Consider the following 18,365-nt stretch of genomic DNA (forward strand, 5'->3'; position numbering starts at 1 on the left):
TTGCTTCAGGCCAAACAGTGGATCCTCTGATTAGCAGCTGATGAGCCTATTAAGATCTCAGGTTCATTAGCAAACATGGTACAACATAAAGTGTCTTAATTTAGGAAACAGAATAGAATTCAAGTCTTGGTTCACTTATTAGCCATGTCAGTTCACCTCTATGAACGTGTTCTCTCATTATAACTACAACTTCATAAGACTGCTTTGAGAATAAAGTGATATAATTGAAGTAAAAGAACTCTGGTAACCAGAAAACCATGCCAACAATGCTGTGGTGCTTCCCAGCATGTGGTAAGCCAACGGTACATGATATGTCAAATGAGGTAAATTGAGCGGCATCTTCAAGGAAGGGAAAGCCATTGAAGGTGATTATAATCCTCCTCTGAATCACAATCAGTACAAAATCCAAGTCTCACTGAAGCTGAAAACACAAATTCGCTAAATATACGTCTCTAGAGTACCAAGCCTGAAAAGGTAAGATTTGGGGGCCTACAGTTTTCTGGTAAGAGTGAGTTTGAGCCATAGAATTTGGATAACTAGAACAGGACAAGGTAGATAGAGCCTACAGTGAGGATAGAGCAAAGGCAGCAACTAAAGCAAGGCTCAAAGTTAAGCCTCTGATATTCACATACTCAAAGAATGAACAAACTTCAAAAATAACAATTTTATTTGGCAAAATCAGTAAATAAATTGGCAAACTTGACAGATAATCATTTCAATGTAACATTTTACTTAGTAGATAAATATTTGTAGAAAATCTATAAACTCTTTTCTCAAAGCTCTAAATGAAAGGCCAAACACAATAGATTACATATTCTATGATTCCATTTATATGAAATTCTAAGAAAGCAGAACTAATGATACAAAACAAATCATTTGCAAAGGGCCAAGGGTGGGAGGATGGGATTGACTGCAAAAGGACATATCAATTTTGGGGGATGAAGGAAATGTTCTATATCATGATTATGGTGGTAGATATATATGTATGCTTTCAAAACTCATTGAATTCGACACTGATAATAGGAGAATTTTATTATGTGAAAAGTATACCTTAAAAAAAAATTTTAAACTTATATATAATAAATCAGCATGCTTTTCAGAGAACCATTTCAGTAAAAATATTTTACTTAGTAAACAAATATTTATTTGTAGATAATCTGGAAATAATATTAAAAAATTTTTCACAATCATGAGCAGTAGTTACTTTCTTTTAATTTTTATTTTATATTGGGGTATAGTTGATTTACAATGTTGTATTAGTTTCAGGTGTATAGCAAAGTGGTTCAGTTATATATGTACATATATCCATTCTTTTTCAGATTCTTTTTGCATATAGATTATTACAGAACACTGAGTATAGTCCCCTGTGCTAGAGAGTAGGTCTTTGTTGATTATCTATTTTATATAAAGTAGTGTGTATCTCTTAATCCCAAATTCCTAATTTATCCCTCTCCCCACCTTTCTCCTTTGGTAACCATAAATTTGTTTTTGAAAACAATGAGTCTTTCTGTTTTGAATATAAGTTCATTTGTATCATCTTTTTAGAGTCCACATATAAGTGATATCATTGTCTTTCTCTGTCCAATTTACTTCACTTAGTATAATCTCTAGGTCCATCCATGTTGCTGGCATTATCTCATTCTTTTTTATGGCTGAGGAACATTGCACTGTATATATTTACCACATCTTCTTTATCCATTCCTCTGTCAATGGACATTTAGGCTGCTTCCATGTCTTGGCTATTGTAAACAGTGCTGCAATGAACACTGGGGTGCATGTATCTTTTTGAATTATGGTTTTCTCCAGATATATGCCCAGGAGTGGGATTGCTAGATCATATGGTAGTTCTATTAATTTTTTTAGTTTTTTAAGGAAACTTCCACACTGTCCTCCATAGTGGTTGTTACCAATTTACATTCCCACCAACAGCATAGGAGGGTTTCCCCTTTCTCCACACCCTCTCCAGCATTTATTGTTTGTAGACTTTTTGATGATGGCCATTCTGACCAGTGTGAGGTGATACCTCATTGTAGCTTTTATTTGCGTTTCTCTAATAATTAGCAAAGTTGGGCATCTTTTCATGTTTTTTTGGCCATCTGTATGTCTTCTTCGGAGAAATGTCTGTTTAGATCTTCTGCCAATTTTTTGGTTGGGTTGTTTTTGTTTTTTTGATATTGAGCTGCATGAGCTATTTGTATATTCTGGAGATTAATCCCTTGTCGGTCACTTCGTTTGCAAAGATATTCTCCCTTTCTGTGGGTTGTCTTTTCATTTTGTTTATGATTTCCTTTGCTGTGAAAAAGCTTTTAAGTTTAATTAGGCCCCATTTGTGTATTTTTGTTTTTATTTTCATTACTCTAGGAGGTGGATACAAAAAGATATTTCTATAATTTATGTCAGAGTGTTCCACCTATGTTTTCCTCTAAGAGTTTTATAGTATCTGGTCTTACATTTAGGCCTTTAATCCATTTTATTTTTGTGTATAGTGTTAGAGAATGTTCTAATTTCATTCTTTTACATGTAGCTGTTTTCCCAGCACCAGTTATTGAAGAGACTGTCTTCTCTCCATTGTATATTCTTTCCATCCTCGTCATAGATCAATTGACCATAGGTGCATGGGTTTATTTCTAGGCATTCTATCTTGTTCCATTAATCTATATTTCTGTTTTTGTGCCAGCACAATACTGTTTTGATTACTGCAGCTTTGTAGTATAGTTTGAAGTCAGGGAGCCTGGTTCCTCCAGCCCCATTTTTCTTTCTCAGAATTACTTTGGCTATTAGGGGTCTTTTGTGTTTCCATACAAATTCTAAAATTTTTGTTCTAGTTCCATGAAAAATTCCATTGGTAATTTGATAAGGATTGCAATGAATCTGTAGCTGCCTTGGGTAGTATAGCCATTTTGACAATACTGATTTTTCCAATCCAAGAACACAGTATATCTTTCCATCTGTTTGTAAAATATTCCATTTCTTTCATCAGCATCTTATAGTTTTCAGAGTACAGGCCTTTTGTCTCCTAGGTATTTTATTATTTTGATGCAATGGCAAATGGGATTGTTTCCTTAATTTCTCTTTCCAATCTTTCATTGTTAGTGTATAGAGATGCAACAGATTTCTGTGTATTAATTTTGTAACATGCAACCTTACCAAATTCATTGAGGAACTCTAGTAGTTTTCTGGTAGCATCTTTAGGATTTTCTGTAAACAGTGACAGTTTCACTTCTTTTCCAATTTGGATTTCTTTGGTTTTTTGGGGTTTTTTTCTTCTCTGATTGCCATGGCTAGGACTTCCAAAACTATGTTGAATACAAGTGGTGACAGTGAACATCCTTGTCTTGTTCCTGATCTTAGAGGAAATTCTGTCAGCCTGATCTCACTGATCTTAGAGGAAATGCGGCCAGCTTATCACCACTAAGGATGATGTTAGCTGTGGGTTTGTCATATATGGCCTGTATTATGTTGAGGTAGGTTCCCTCTATGCCCATTTTCTGGAGAGTTTTTATCATAAATGGGTGTTGAATTTTGTTGAAAGCTTTTTCTGCATCTATTGTGAGATGATCACTGGTTTTTATTCTGCAGTTTGTTGATGTGGTGTACCACACTACTTGATTTGAGGATATTGAAAAATCCTTGCATCCCTAGGATAAATCCCACTTGACCATGGTGTATGAACCCTTTAACGTATTGTTGGATTAGGTTTGCCAGTATTTTGTTGAGGATTTTTGTATTTATGTTCATCAATGATATTGACCTGTAATTTTCTCTTTTTTTGTAGTATCTTTGTCTTGTTTTGGTATCAGGGTGATGGTGGCCTCACAGAATGAGTTTGGGAGTTTTCCTGCCTCTGTAATTTTTTGGAATAGTTTCAGAAGGATAAGTGTTAACTCTTTTCTAAGTGTTTGACAGAATTCACCTGTGATAGATAGAATTCATCTGGTCCTGCACTTTTGTTTGTCGGAAGTTTTTTAATCACAGTTTCAATTTCAGTACTTGTGATTGGTCTGTTCATATTGGTCTGTGATTGGTCTGTTCTTCATGGTTTAGTCTTGAAAGATTGTACCTTTCTAAGAATTTGGGCATTTCTTCCAGATTGTCCATTTCATTGGCATATAGTTGCTTGTAGTAGTCTCTTATGATTCCTTTGTATTTCTGTGGTGTCAGTTGTAACTTCTCCTTTTTCACTTCTAATTTTATTGATTTGAGCCCTTTCCCTTTTTTCTTGATGAATCTAAAGGTTTATCAATTTTGTTTATCCTTTCAAAGAACAAGATTTTAGTTTCACTTATCTTTTCTATTGTTTTGTTCATCTCTATTTATTTCTGCTCTGATCTTTATGATTTCTTTCCTTCTACTAACTTTGGGTTTTGTTTGTTCTTTTCTCTCTAGTTGCTTTAGGTGTAAGGTTATGTTGTTTAGTTGAGATTTTTCGTTTCCTGAGGTAAGATTGTATTGGCATAAACTTCCCTCTTAGAATTGCTTTTGCTGTATCCCAAAGGTTTTGTATTGTCATGTTTTTGTTTTCATTTGTCTCTAAGTATTTTTTTATTTCCTCTTTCTTAGGTGATCCATTGGTTGTTTAGTAACATTGTTCAACCTCCACATGTTTGTGGGGTGTTTTTTTTCAAATATTTACTTATTTATTTATTTTTGGCTGTGTTGGGTCTTCATTGCTTCATGCAGGCTTTCTCTAGTTGCAGTGAGCAGGGGCTACTCTTCGTTGCAGTGCACAGGCTTCTCATTGTGGTGGCTTCTCTTGTTGCGGAGCACTGGCTCTAGGTGATCGGGCTTCAGTAGTTGTGGCACACGGACTCAGTAGTTGTGGCTCATGGGCTCTAGAATGCAGGCTTAGTAGTTGTGGCACATAGGCTTAGTTGCTCCACAGCATGTGGGATCTTCCCGGACCAGGGCTTGAACCCATGTCCTCTGCATTGGCAGGCAGATTCTTAACCACTGCACCACCAGGGAAGTCCCATGTTTGTGTTTTCTACAGTTTTTTCCTTGTAGTTGATTTCTAATCTCATAGCAGTGTGGTTGGAAAGGATGCTTGATATGATTTCAATTTTCTTAAATTTACCAAGGTTTGCTTTGTGGCCCAGCATGTGATCTATCCTGGAGAATGTTCCAGGTGCACTTGAGAAGAATGTGTATCCTGCTGCTTTTGGATGGAATGTTCTATAAATATCAATTAAGTCCAAGCAGTGTTTACTTTCTGACATTATTAAGAATTTATTTTTCTTCTAGAAAAACAAGCAAAACTAAAAAGTAATTGAAAAGTAACCCTGAATGAAATTTAAAACCCTCCAAAAAATGTTTCATGAACTCAATACAATGATGCAGTACTTAGCAGGTCTTTGAATACATTTTCCAGAATGTAGCAGTATACTAGATGTTCTGAATTCAGGTTGTACAGGGGTCAGGAAGACAATATAAGTGAGTGGCATGGGACAAGGGTTACTGTGGTAAACTGGAGAGTACATGGCCCTTCCCAAATAAGCTGCCACCACTGGGTCCCACAGACTGATGCCAGGAAAGAACACAGGCTGCAGTGTAGCCAGAGTTTCTGACGTTTAAAGAAAGGCAGAAATATGGACTTATTATGTGAAATTTCCTGATTTTTTAGACTGATGGCTCCAACTTTTTTTACAACACCATATGGGCCGAACAAAACACACCCATATATAGAATTGTGACTTCAAGTCCATAGTGCATGCTTTCTGAACTTTTTCAGTAACAAAATCTTGCCATCGTTCTAACTGCTTACCTCTTTATTTGTAGGGCCCAGAATAATGTGAAATACTAGTGCAACTGAAGTAAAATTCATCTCAAAATTATATGACAGCTAGTCACTTTTAATCATTTTCCTGAAAAACCAAGTCCTGTTTACATCTCTAAGCATACTGGTTGGTAATAAAAGGAAAAATTTATTAGAATGAACAGAGAAGGGGTGAGGAAAAACTGAAGAAAAACACAATTTTAAGAACATAGTCAACTTTTAGACTCCAGGGCAACAAAATAATCCACATGTTGAAATTTGAGAACTTCATTGCCCCAACTAGTCCAACCTGGCTGTAAATTTCGAGCAAACAATTCCAAACATTCCCCCTCTGGCTTGATATAGTCTTTTAGAACCTCTGTCCAGAAAAAAAAAAGAGAAAATAACACGAAAATTATTATTAAGGAAGGACTCAATTTCCTTTAGCAGTAAAGAGTAGAAAAGCAGGGATGTTTCCTTAAAAAAAAAAAAAAAAAGGCAAGTTAATTTCAAGGATTTCATCACAGGCTTTACTATTTATAGTTAGAAAGTCATTTGAAATAAACACCCTTGAGATTGGGAACAATACCATCAGCACTTTCAATAGTCCTGATTTATCAGTTTTCATTTGTAGATAAGAAATGAGGATTTTAACACCCACATCGGTAACTTTTCAGTCTTCCAATAATGCTGACATTGCTCCTGAGTACTAACTTAATTTATTTTTTAATAAATGTAATCCATGCATGAAAAAAAGTCTATAGGAACAATACAAAGACAACCCACTTTAAAAACTAAGATAAAACATAAGTCTCTGCAAAAACATACTTTAGTGTAAGAGTTGGAAACACAGAGAAATATTCAGAACATATATCTAACAAATAACTCTACCTCCTCAGCTACAACTTGGTACTGAGAACACTCCTTCACTTCCAAATTACAGATCTTTCTTTACCTAAAATTTCACCATATTATTTCCACAGTTAAGTATTCCTTATTCAATGTATTCATAACTACTGAAAATTATATTTTGTTAGGAAAATGGCATCTCATCTATACCTTGGCTAAACAGCTGTGATCTACACTAACAGAAAAAAAGAGAATACCGTAGGAGCTTTTTTTTAAAGCACATGCTCATTTGAATAACAAATATTTAAATCAATTTAACCTTGATCACGTTGCTGGTTAGCTGTATTTTTTTGATATATGTATATTCTACGACAGGAATCGAGTATGAAAATAACAATTCAGGGATGAAAAGTCACTGGAACTGGCAAAATATAGTTCTTAATTGCTATATAAGATTGAGCTTGGAAGAAACCCATCAAATTCCCTTTAGCAATGATAAGGATTCTTTAGAAATACTTGATATAGGTTAGATGTGAAAGATAATATATTTAAAAATGTATATTTCATGTTCTTCAGATGATCTCACAGTAAAATAATTGTTCATTTGTCTGAAAGCACTGGTCCTGATTATCAAAAATCAAAGAATTTAAAGTATTCATTGTCTATAACTCACCAAACTCAAATCTGGGCTTTGATAGCTTCTAGGTGATGCTTACATGAGACTTCTAGTCCTTTCATAAGTATATAATTAAATGCTATTAAACTTGAGTGAGAAAAATTTCCCCAGAGTCTTAGAACAATAAACTTTTATATCACTTTTCCATTTTTGCCCCATGAATTCAATGACTTACTGGCCTCAATTCACTTTTAATGTGGTCTAAGGTTATATTGAAGGCAAGGTTTTGTTTTCTTCTTTCTGCTTGTTCAGTTCTTTGGTACAAAGATGTTAGCAACTCTATTTTGGAATTTTAAACTGGAGTCTAAACTGGAATCAGCCAGTCAATAATGTTTACTATTTCTGAGGGACTTCCCTGGTGGTCCAGTGGGTAAAACTCTGTGCTCCCAATGCAGGGAGACCAGGTTTGATCCCTGGTCGGGGAACGAGATCCTGCATGCATGCCGCAACTAAGAAGCCTGCATGCCACAACTAAGACCTGGCACAGCCTAGATAAATAAATAAATAAATTTATTTTTAATGTTTACTATTTCTGAGCACCCATTATAAGTGCTATGGGACTTAACAAAAGAAATAGATATCCATGTCTTCTAAGAGTTCACTAGCTAATAGAAAAAGATGGCCAGGTACTTGGAGTGGAAAAATACATGAAACCTAAACCCATTTATCACCTTCTACTTTATCAATGGAACACATTTCTGCATGGCTTTTTTCCTTTCTAGCTGAGAAACACAGAAAATCAAGGAGTAATGTTTTTGTACTGTTAACCACATATGTTTAATTTCAAAACAAAGCAAAAGAAATAGAGGCAAATTAATAGGAATATTTTATTCTTACTAATTTTAAATATCAATTTAAAAGAAAATGCAAGATCTTAAAAGTTCTCATCACAGGAAAAAAATTTTGTAACCATGTATAGGCTTATTGTGATCAGTGAATATGTATATATATCTTGAATCACTATGTTGTCCACCTGAAACTAATATAATGTTATATGTCAATTATCTCAATTTTAAAAAAGCAAATTCAAAGGTATAAATTTAAATGTGAGTATGCCAATATATATAAATAATTACATAACATCTGGCATTAGTAAAACATACTTGTAACCAATGGAGAGGAAGTAATTCATACATAGCCCATCATTCCCCTTCTGCTTGGGAGCAAAGGGCATGGCTGGGGGAAAAGCGGCTCAAATGTCAGTGCATAAAATCTCATCAAACTATATTTAACTGTTCAGATACAAATTGTTGTGAGTAAAGTAGTAAAAAGGAGTAGAAATTCCTCTAAGGTACAATATGAAAAACAAAATTTTCATTCAAATACTTTTATTTCATGATTTTCCTACCTTAAATCTTTAAACTTAAAATATTATACATTTATGTTAGGTTATAAGCCATAGCTATTGTTGGCTTATGTTTCAGTCTATAGGAAGAAATTTCAAAACTTAAAAAGAGTAAATGTCTCATTTTGAAACAGAATATGCTTCCAATTTGGTGTTTTTTACATTTTGCAGTAGAAATAACAAATTAAAACTTGTTAAAAGAAAAAAAATTGGTGTTTCTAGAAGCAAAAGAGAGAACATTTCATTTTGTGAATTGGCATAAAGCAGTTTAAGAACATTTACATGTAAAAGTTCTAAGCATTATATAGAGAACATGTATTATCCCAAATCCTAGGGTTATGATTCAGAGTAAAATACTATTTTATTTATTTTTATTTATTTTTAACATCTTTATTGGAGTATAATTGCTTTACAATGTTGTGTTAGTTTCTGCTGTATTACAAAGTGAATTAGCTACATATATACATATATCCCAATATCCCCTCCCTCTTGCACCTCCCTCCCACCCTCCCTATCCCACCCCTCTAGGTGGACACAAAGCACTGAGCTGATCTCTCTGTGCTATGCAGCTGCTTCCCACTAGCTATCTATTTTACATATGGTAGTGTATATATGTCCATGCCACTCTCTCACTTCAGAGTAAAATATACTGCAGAAATCTGCAAGTTGCTTTCTGATGGCTTTGTGTGGCTCTGTACCCAAAATACAGGCACTTGCTATCCAGTAACATGAACTCAAAAATAAAGGATTATAAATACTACTTGTCTACCAGTACTTAACCAAAACATAAGAATAACATATATTGAGTCACACAAGATTTCCCCCCCAAAATCTAACTTTTCTTTTTAAATATTCTCAATGCTAAAAATGTGTTTGTGCTGCACTCTATTGGGAACACAGCAGAACTGCACTTCATAACTACAGGCCGTAATATGTACTAATTTTTATTAGTATTAATAAAAGACTAATTTTACTCACTATTTTATAAAACCTTATATTTTGTTTCTTTTTTGTTTGTTTTGCGGTACACGGGCCTCTCTGTTGTGGCCTCTCCCGTTGCAGAGCACAGGCTCCGGACACGCAGGCTCAGGGGCCACGGCTCACAGGCCCAGCCGCTCCGCGGCATGTGGGATCCTCCCGGACCGGGGCACAAACCCGCATCCCCTGCACCGGCAGGCGGACTCTCAACCACTGCGCCACCAGGGAAGCCCTAAAACCTTATATCTTAAGACTACTCTTTAAACATAATCTATGTAAAATGAATTAAGAAATAGTTTAACTATCATTTGGGAATGAAAGGTTTTTTGGGTCTGGCGCTTGGATTTTTAAAAGTAAAAAAATAAGCCCTAAGACAAACCCTAAATTAAGCTTTGGTACTCACCAAATGATAAAGAAAATTCAAATGAGAAGAATACAAATTAGATTTCCTCCAATGAGTATAACTGGTGGCAAATATAATTTTTTTCTCAAAGAACAGTACAGCTACACTTGTCATTTAAGTCAAATGTTTACTGCATTAAAGTATCTATAACAGTCCAAAGTTTACAGGCAATTATTCACTAAGAATCCCTCTAAGTCAAAGAATGGATCAACAGGTAGACATCTGAACATTTCTCAAATGAATTAACACTAAAGACTCTCAGTATAAGCAATTTAAGATAATAGAAATCTTAAATGCTACCAATAACCATTCTCTTGGGAATTTGAATTCACCTTTCTATGTATCCTAGCTCATGAATTATCCCATATTCTGCAAAATCAGGTGAAAAGCTGATAGCCTATAGTCTTCCTGAGTGGCAGCTTGAAAGTTTTGGTTTATTTAAGCCAGGACCACCAAATTAATAAAATATATATTTCTAAAGAAAAGATTTTTACAGTAAACTTTGAATGTCAAATTCAGTATCTCTCATATTCCTATTCCTATTACATTCCTATTTTTTTATTCTTTCACTTGAAAAATTTAGCATTTACTGATCTTCTACTATATGCTACAGAATTTCAAATATAAACAATCCTCACAACTCTGAAAGATTAAATATCATTATTCCCCCTTCAAATGTCGACTTTCAGGTGGAAAATTATTAGAGTAACTTGCTCAAGTAGCAGAACCAGGATTCAAACTCATGTTAGTCAATCTGAAAAGCTAAAGCTTTCCACTATTCCTTGCTGCTTAGTTTCATTAAATGATGGACATTATACTAAAGCATTAAGACTAGTAAGAATTCCAGGCTGCAGCAATTACCTTTCCAATGGTTCAGAAAAGCAACACCAACTCAACATAAAACTGAGAGTATCTACCAACTATCAAGGGAATTCTTCAGGGTTCAAGGGATAGAACCCTGAGAGTACAATAAAGCACCTAGCAGAACTAGTCCTCACATGCACCATCAGTCTTCATTCTGCTGAGGGCAGTGATGGGATAACAACCCAGTTAGTAAGGGCAACCTAAAAAATGGCGAAGAGGAAAGGCTGAGGTAATGTAGGACTAATCTGCATGGGTACACTGGGTGGTCACGCGGCTCCGTCTCCACTTCAACAGTGTTTTAACATAACAGACCCTTTTTCCAACCACCAACCACCCTCCAGACTCTTTTCCAGTTGCGACCTCCGGGACCAAGCAACACCACTTTTGCGGTCAGCTCCTTAGTGCCACCCACGATGACCTCCCAGATTCGTGAGAATTATTCCACCCAAGTGGAGGGTGCAGTCACCCGCCTGGTGGACCTGCATCCGCGGGCCTGCTACACCTACCTCTCTCTGGGCTTCTGCTCCGAGCGCCACAACGCGGCTCTGGAGGGCCAGGGCCCTGCCTCCTTCAGCGGGTTGGCCCAGCACCTCTCCAAGATGCAAAACCAGTGTGGCAGCAGCGCCCTCTTCTGGGACATGCCGAAGCCACCCCAAGATGAGCGGGGCAAAGCCCTGGACGCCACAGAAGCTGCCATGGGCTCGGAGAAGAACCTGAACCAGGCCCTTTTGGGTTTGCATGCCCTGGGTTCTTCCCACACAGACCATCTCTGTGCCTTCCTGGGGAGCCACCTCCTGGATAAGGAGGTGAGATTCAAGAAGATGGATGACCACCTGACCAACCTCCGCAGGCTGGCCGGCCCCCAGCCAGGGCTAGGCGAGTACTTAGGACCAGTAGCCTTCGAGCCCAGCGGCCCTTGAGGGCCCAATTCCACCTCCTGGTCTCAGGGCCTCTGCCTGAGCCTCTCCCTGCTGCCACTAGGCAGCTATGTAACCGCCTGGAGCCCTCTCCCAAGCTACGGACCAACTTGAAACAATAAAGCTTTCTGTAGCAAAAAAAAATCTATTCTCTATTCCATAAATTCTGCTATATGATTTTAGAATATTAATTAAAATAACATATATCTGATTTATTTTCCAAATTTCTAGACTATTCAAATACTATCAATACATTCAACCCTTTTGTCAATTTCACATAAGTCATAACTATTTTATAAAAACATACCAGCAAGAGGTGGCTTATGTGAGTGAAGCGTACAGGGCACACTGACAATTAACTTGTGATCTGGAATGGGGAGCTCTTTTACATCTGCATTCCTATTAAAACAGAACAAAAACGTAAATTATATTTTAGAGGACAATTTTTTACATATAAGCCACAGTTGCCTTGATTTTTTTTTCAACTTTCCAATAGTATCTGAATTTATAATAAATTTAAGAATAGAAATAATGGAAATCAACAACCTTTGATTGAAACCAACAATTTCAACAAACTATCTGAAACCAACAATTTCAGATAGTTTCCTTTTCTACAATAATGACTCTTACACATTAGATAAAGCAAAAGATAATATAAAATTTCATGTGCCGTACCATTCACACTTATCTCGGCCATTTTCAGATTTTCAAAAATGTAAAAATTAACAAAAACTAATGATCACTGTATTAATAACTTTTAAAAGCCTTAAAATCAATACATTTATACAATTTTGAAAAATCACCTTTCCTACCTTAATGGTAAAGCAGCTTTTTCTCGAACTCTTCCCAGTATAAGACCTTCGTAAGGCTTTTTGTGTGGAGAATCTAATGGGAACACAAACTCTCCTGAACTGGTGATCTGATAAAAAGGAGTCAAAAACAAAAACAACCCATACATCTGTAAATATCCAGGAAAAGGATTGGGTTTTTTTTCCTACCACTATATAATTTTCACCAAAGAAAAAGAAGTATTAAGCCTCAAGGCTACCGCAGTCCAATAAAAATATAATGTGGCCACAAGTTTAAGCCACACATGTAATTTAGATTTTCTAGTACCAACATTTAAAAAAGCAAAAAGAATGAGGCAAAATTAATTTTAATTGTATTTTAAGTTTTAAATAATTTTTAATTATTTTTAATTTAACCTAACATATCTAAAATATTACCATTTCAATATGTAATCAATTCAAAAAATTATTGAGGTATGTTATATTCTTTCTTTCATATTAAGTCTTTTAAATCTAAAACACTTATATTTTACATTTAGCACCACGTCTCAATTTGGACTAGCCACATTTCAAGTGCTGAAGAGCTACATACTGCTAGTGACTACCATAATGGACAAGGCAGCTATGAAGGACTAAAAAATTTTAAGTATCATTTTATCATCTTGCACACAAAAACCTCTATTTTTCATTAAAATTTATTATTGGAAACCATGCCATCATTAATCCATTTATTTGTTCAAATAACATTTACCTATTACTGGCAATGTGACTAAGTCAATTACAATAAAGTATTTTCCTTTACTTATAGGAAACAATGGCATTAAATACTGTCAGAGCTAAAATTAATAATGAAGGAAGCTCAGGGATTGATGAGATAGACAATACGTGGTCCAATTTCTTGGCATTATAAATCCAGAAATTCAATCTTATCATTTCATCCTGGAGTGATCAGACTCCCAAAGACTCACTTTAGCTAATCAAACTCAAAACACAATTTATAATAACAATATCAAATCATTAATTAAGCATGGAAGAAAATATTTTCACTATCAGAATATTCATATCTATTCTCTGTGGAACCCTTTACCCTATATCGAGGTATCTAAAAAACCAAGTCCTTTTACCACCTCTAGGGCCCACGAGAAACAGCGTCTATTCCACACAGCACTGTATAAACACTGGCAAATTCTTATTCTTTGGATATCCTTTATACTCAATGCAGATTACTCCTTCTGATATAACAATATGTTCAATTACCTAATAAGTATTTCATAAAACATATTTTTGTTTTAAGCTATAGTCATATCATACCATCTCATAGAACTGATTACTACCAGAAATGAACAGTCTTAGTTTTCATGTATTAGCATTTTACTGGTTTTCATTTCAGAAGGTAACCTTTTCGTGACTTTGGCCTCAGTCTCTGATTATAAAAGAACTGCCATAATAGACAGAGTGGAATGGAGTTTTATATTCCTGTTATGGTCCTACAGCAAATCAACCAAAGCTAAGCCCAAAGCACAACTGTAAAAGCAAAGACACAACTTAAGTGTTTGTTTGCCAAGTCTCACAAAATAGGTGCAAATAAATAATGTACACAGCTTTTAGAAGATATTCCAGTACACTACAAAGTACACAGAGCACATAAAAATAGAACCTGTGTCTAAAATGAATATACAGTTAAATAAATATTATATAAATGTTAAAACATTCAACCCATAATAACCTGGTTTACCTTTTTAAAATTTAGGAGGGGTTTTCTGGAATTCACCTGGTAGACAATGTATCTTTAAAAGGATGTCCAATGAACTCTGAACTGATGCCTTATATTTTTGTATTTTTTGGTATTTTTATACCAAGCAAAGATATTAAAGATCATTCAACCAATCCAAGAGTTGGAATCATTTCTTTCAAAAACAGGCACTGAGGAACTAAGTTAAGGTTTAAAGTATAAAAGGTCCTTGCTTCTAGCATTTTCCCAACTCTTCCACAGTACATTTCTTTGCTATCTCCCTCTCATCCCCAGAAACATAAGAAAAAAAGAAAGAAGGAAGGAAGGAAGGAAGGAAGAGAGGGAGGGAGGGAGGGAGAGAGGAAGGAAGGGAGGAAGGGAGGAAGGAGAAGAAAGAAAGACAGAAGTCACAAAGGGCAGCTGAAATTTTGGATGAGTAAAGAGGAAGAAGATGAACAGTAAGACAATTTCTATGTTTAGTGATGGACAAATTCCCCAAAGTTTTTGTTTGTTGTTTCTTAAACTACAGACATCAGAGCTTTTTAAAATGTCATCCTGATATCTCCGAGTGATTTCTGAAGGCCAGCAGTTTGGGATTCTACTACAAAAATATACAGAACAAATAGGTAAAAAGTCTTGAGAATAAGAAGACAAAGGTATTTAGTAGCAAAGTAAACATTTTAATTAGACCATGTTGAAGGAGTAGAGCGGTGACATGTTAAGCATTAAAAAGTAGATGCTACCTTTATGTGACTTGTATGTCACACCTTATTAACAAATAAAGTTAACAAATACATTAACTTCTAAACTTACTTTTACCCAGTGCCATTCAGCAACTATCTCCACAGACCAAGAAGGGTAAAGTTCTTCCTTAACAAAACGTAGGTGCTTCTGTCTATTCGTCACCCAAGTAACAACAAGACAGTTTGGAGCAGCCAGCTTAGGGATAGGTATCTGCTTTATTTGCAGTGGTGATAAATAACTATATCTAAAAATAAACAGAAAAAAATATTAGCAAAATTTGCTGCAAAAAAGAAAAATAAGCAGGGTGAAAACCTGTATAACATTGACTCCACAAACACAAAGCTCCTATATTTATTTGTGCAACTAAACATGAAGCCACACTGACACCCAGTGGACACATTATTACACGCAAGTCAGAAATAATATTTTTAGTTTTTACTAATTTAAAATGATGAAGCCATATTTATCATTTCTAAATGTATTACATTTCAGTAATTTTACTAATATTTTCTATATGCTCTTCTAACATTCAAAATTAAGCAAATATTATGGTTTCATAATCTGTACATTACAAAGGGACCCCATTAACCGTCTTGAAACTACTATCTCAATATCCCACGAACATCTTCAGTCTATCATCTTGTTTCTTTCATCCTTCCCAATCAGTTCTACTGGGCTCTCTGAAACTCTCATGCTTTCATTACAAAAAAAATTCTACAGTCTTGCACCTCCTGGTCGTTAGTAGTATGAAGTCTAGTTTCTCTTGCTAAAACACTACTTGCTCTACAATACCCCATCAAACCAATGTGGCCCTTTCTCCAGCACCCAACACACACAACAGAAAGAGGAGAGGTCAGTATTCTCCTAGCTCCCCTACTGCCAGTTCCAGGCTATCAGCCATCTACCTTTGTGTAAAATCCCCTTCTCTTTGAGAAGTACGCTATCTAGCCTCCAATGTTCCTTATCGAGACTATTACAGCCTCACTCTCCATATTCAATGAGGATTTAAGTTCTGAGATCCTTCTACCTCACCAACATAAATCTTGCCAGTATCCTGGGCAATTTCAAAGCACAGGCTAAATAATGTACACACTCACCTATTCTTCACCTAAATAAATACAATTGCATTCACCCCACTTCAATAATCCCTTCGAGTGGCCAAAACCTGGACGTTGTCATCACTCAAACTTGCTCCATTTCTGAAACCATATACACTGATCTCTGGCCATTACTTTTTTTTTTTTACATCTTTATTGGAGTATAATTGCTTTACAATGTTGTGTTAGTTTCTGCTGTACAACAAAGTGAATCAGCTATAAGTATACATATATCACCATATCCCCTCCCTCTTGAGCCTCCCTCCCATCCTCCGTATCCCACCCCTCTAGGTTGTCACAAAGCATCAAGCTGATCTCCCTGTGCTATGTGGCTGCTTCCCACTAGCCATCTATTTTACATTTGGTAGTGTATGTGTATGTCAATGCTACTCTCTCACTTCGTCCCAGCTTCCCCTTCCCCCCACCGTGTCCTCAAGTCCATTCTCTATGCTGTGTCTTTATTCCTGCCTTGCCACTAGGTTCATCAGTACCGTTTTTCTAGATTCCATATACATGCATTAGCATACAGTATTTGTTTTTCTCTTTCTGACTTACTTCACTCTGTATGACAGACTCTAGGTCCATCCACCTCATTACAAATAACTCAATTTTGTTCCTTTTTATGGCTGAGTAATATTCCATTGTATATATGTACCACATCTTCTTTATCCATTCATCTGTCGATGGACACTTAGGTTGCTTCCATGTCCTGGAAACTGTAAATAGTGCTGCAATGAACACTGTGGTACATGTATCTTTTTGAATTAAGGTTTTCTCAGGGTATATGCCCAGCAGTGAGATTGCTGGGTCATATGGCAGCTCTATTTTTAGTTTTTTAAGGAACCTCCATACTGTTCTCCATAGTGGCTGTATCAATTTACATTCCCACCAACAGTGCAGGAGGGTTCCCTTTTCTCCACTCCCTCTCCAGCATTTATTGTTTCTAGATTTTCTGATAATTGGCCATTACCTCTTCTCCGTCACCAATTCTTTGACTTTATCAAAGCATTCAGTCAGTGCCCCATTCCTCCACTTTACTGAGTCTATCAGTTTCTTCCTGCCCACACTTTCTCCTCTTCCTCACATACTACCAACCACCAATCACTCCTCTGCCTTCTCACTATACCCCTAACTCCAATCTCCCCTTTACTCTTTCACCCCATAACTCCTGCAAACCTCCAATCTTAAATTCAATTCAATTTCAACACAATTCAATTCAACTTCTTCATATGGAAAAAATCAGGTGGAGAAAAATGCTAAACTGAAGAATTGGCTCAATTAAGTCCATTCTTAGGTTCTCAAAACTACTCATCAATTCTTTTACTTATCCTTGGTCAACTACTACAAACCTTCATCTCTTTTCAAGTCTCGCCCAAACTCACTCTTTGTAGATGAAGTTAACGCACATATCAATTAAAAAAAAAAAAGCCATCAGACTGCTTCAACTACCTAACCCTCTCCCGCCTGGTTATACGCTTTCACTTACCCATTGCTATATATTTCCTCTTAAAGGATAGCATGGCTTCATATATTTAAAGCTTATCCCTCCAGCTGTGTTCTCTTATTCTCATCTTCTAGTCTATTAGTGATGCTAATTACTCCCCTCCTGTATTTTCAACCTCTCTAGTAGTTCCTTACCATTAGCCTATAAATATGCTTATACTATACACTTTTCCTTTCTTTTCTTTTTTTTCTTTTTTTTTGGTTAGTTTTTCTATATACTATATACTTTTAAAGGAAAGAAGAGGAGAGAAGACTTGGGCAGGGGGAGGGTGGAGAAGGGAGAAACAAAGGAAGAGAAGAAAAAATAACAGAAAAGAAAAAAGGGGAAATACCCTCAGTTAGGTCTCCTGTCTACAGCTAAACTAAGGACTGGCCTATCCAGATAATGCATAGTAATCTCCTTTTCTTAGCAGCCTTAATTCCATTTGGAATTTTAATTCCCCTTTTCCATGTAACCTAACATATTCACAAATTCCAGGGATTAGGACAAGGGCATGGAGGCGGGTGTTGGGGGAGGGGGGACAACAGTATTCTACCTACCACAGATGCTAAAACTGGTAACAAGATATTTACATATATCACAGTATCTCCCTATATGATTTCCTTTTTAATTTTCTAATAAAGGAAAATTAGAAAATTAAAAAGGAAAATTACCTATTTTGATAATTACATTATGATTATATAAGAAAATATTAATATATTTGTTTTCAAGAAATA

The 18,365-nt window shown here is 35.8% G+C and overlaps 1 protein-coding gene across 3 annotated transcripts in view; it reads right to left on the reverse strand.

Annotated features, from left to right (window-relative positions):
- Window positions 1-1,910: 1,910 nt before the first annotated feature.
- The window catches only part of METTL4 (methyltransferase 4, N6-adenosine), a 31,526-nt gene continuing 15,071 nt past the window's right edge, over window positions 1,911-18,365 (reverse strand). For all 3 annotated transcript variants that reach the window (XM_082853391.1, XM_082853390.1, XM_082853392.1), the window contains exons 6-9: window positions 15,118-15,292; window positions 12,597-12,703; window positions 12,092-12,183; window positions 1,911-6,131 (exon numbers count right to left, since the gene is read on the reverse strand). In XM_082853391.1, coding sequence (XP_082709517.1) covers window positions 5,986-6,131; window positions 12,092-12,183; window positions 12,597-12,703; window positions 15,118-15,292 — 520 coding nt within the window. In that variant the 3' untranslated portion in view covers window positions 1,911-5,985. The remainder of the gene's footprint in view (window positions 6,132-12,091; window positions 12,184-12,596; window positions 12,704-15,117; window positions 15,293-18,365) is intronic.

The sequence above is a fragment of the Leucopleurus acutus genome (assembly GCF_964270905.1).
Source record: "Leucopleurus acutus genome assembly, chromosome: 13".
Classification (NCBI taxonomy): domain Eukaryota; kingdom Metazoa; phylum Chordata; class Mammalia; order Artiodactyla; family Delphinidae; genus Leucopleurus; species Leucopleurus acutus.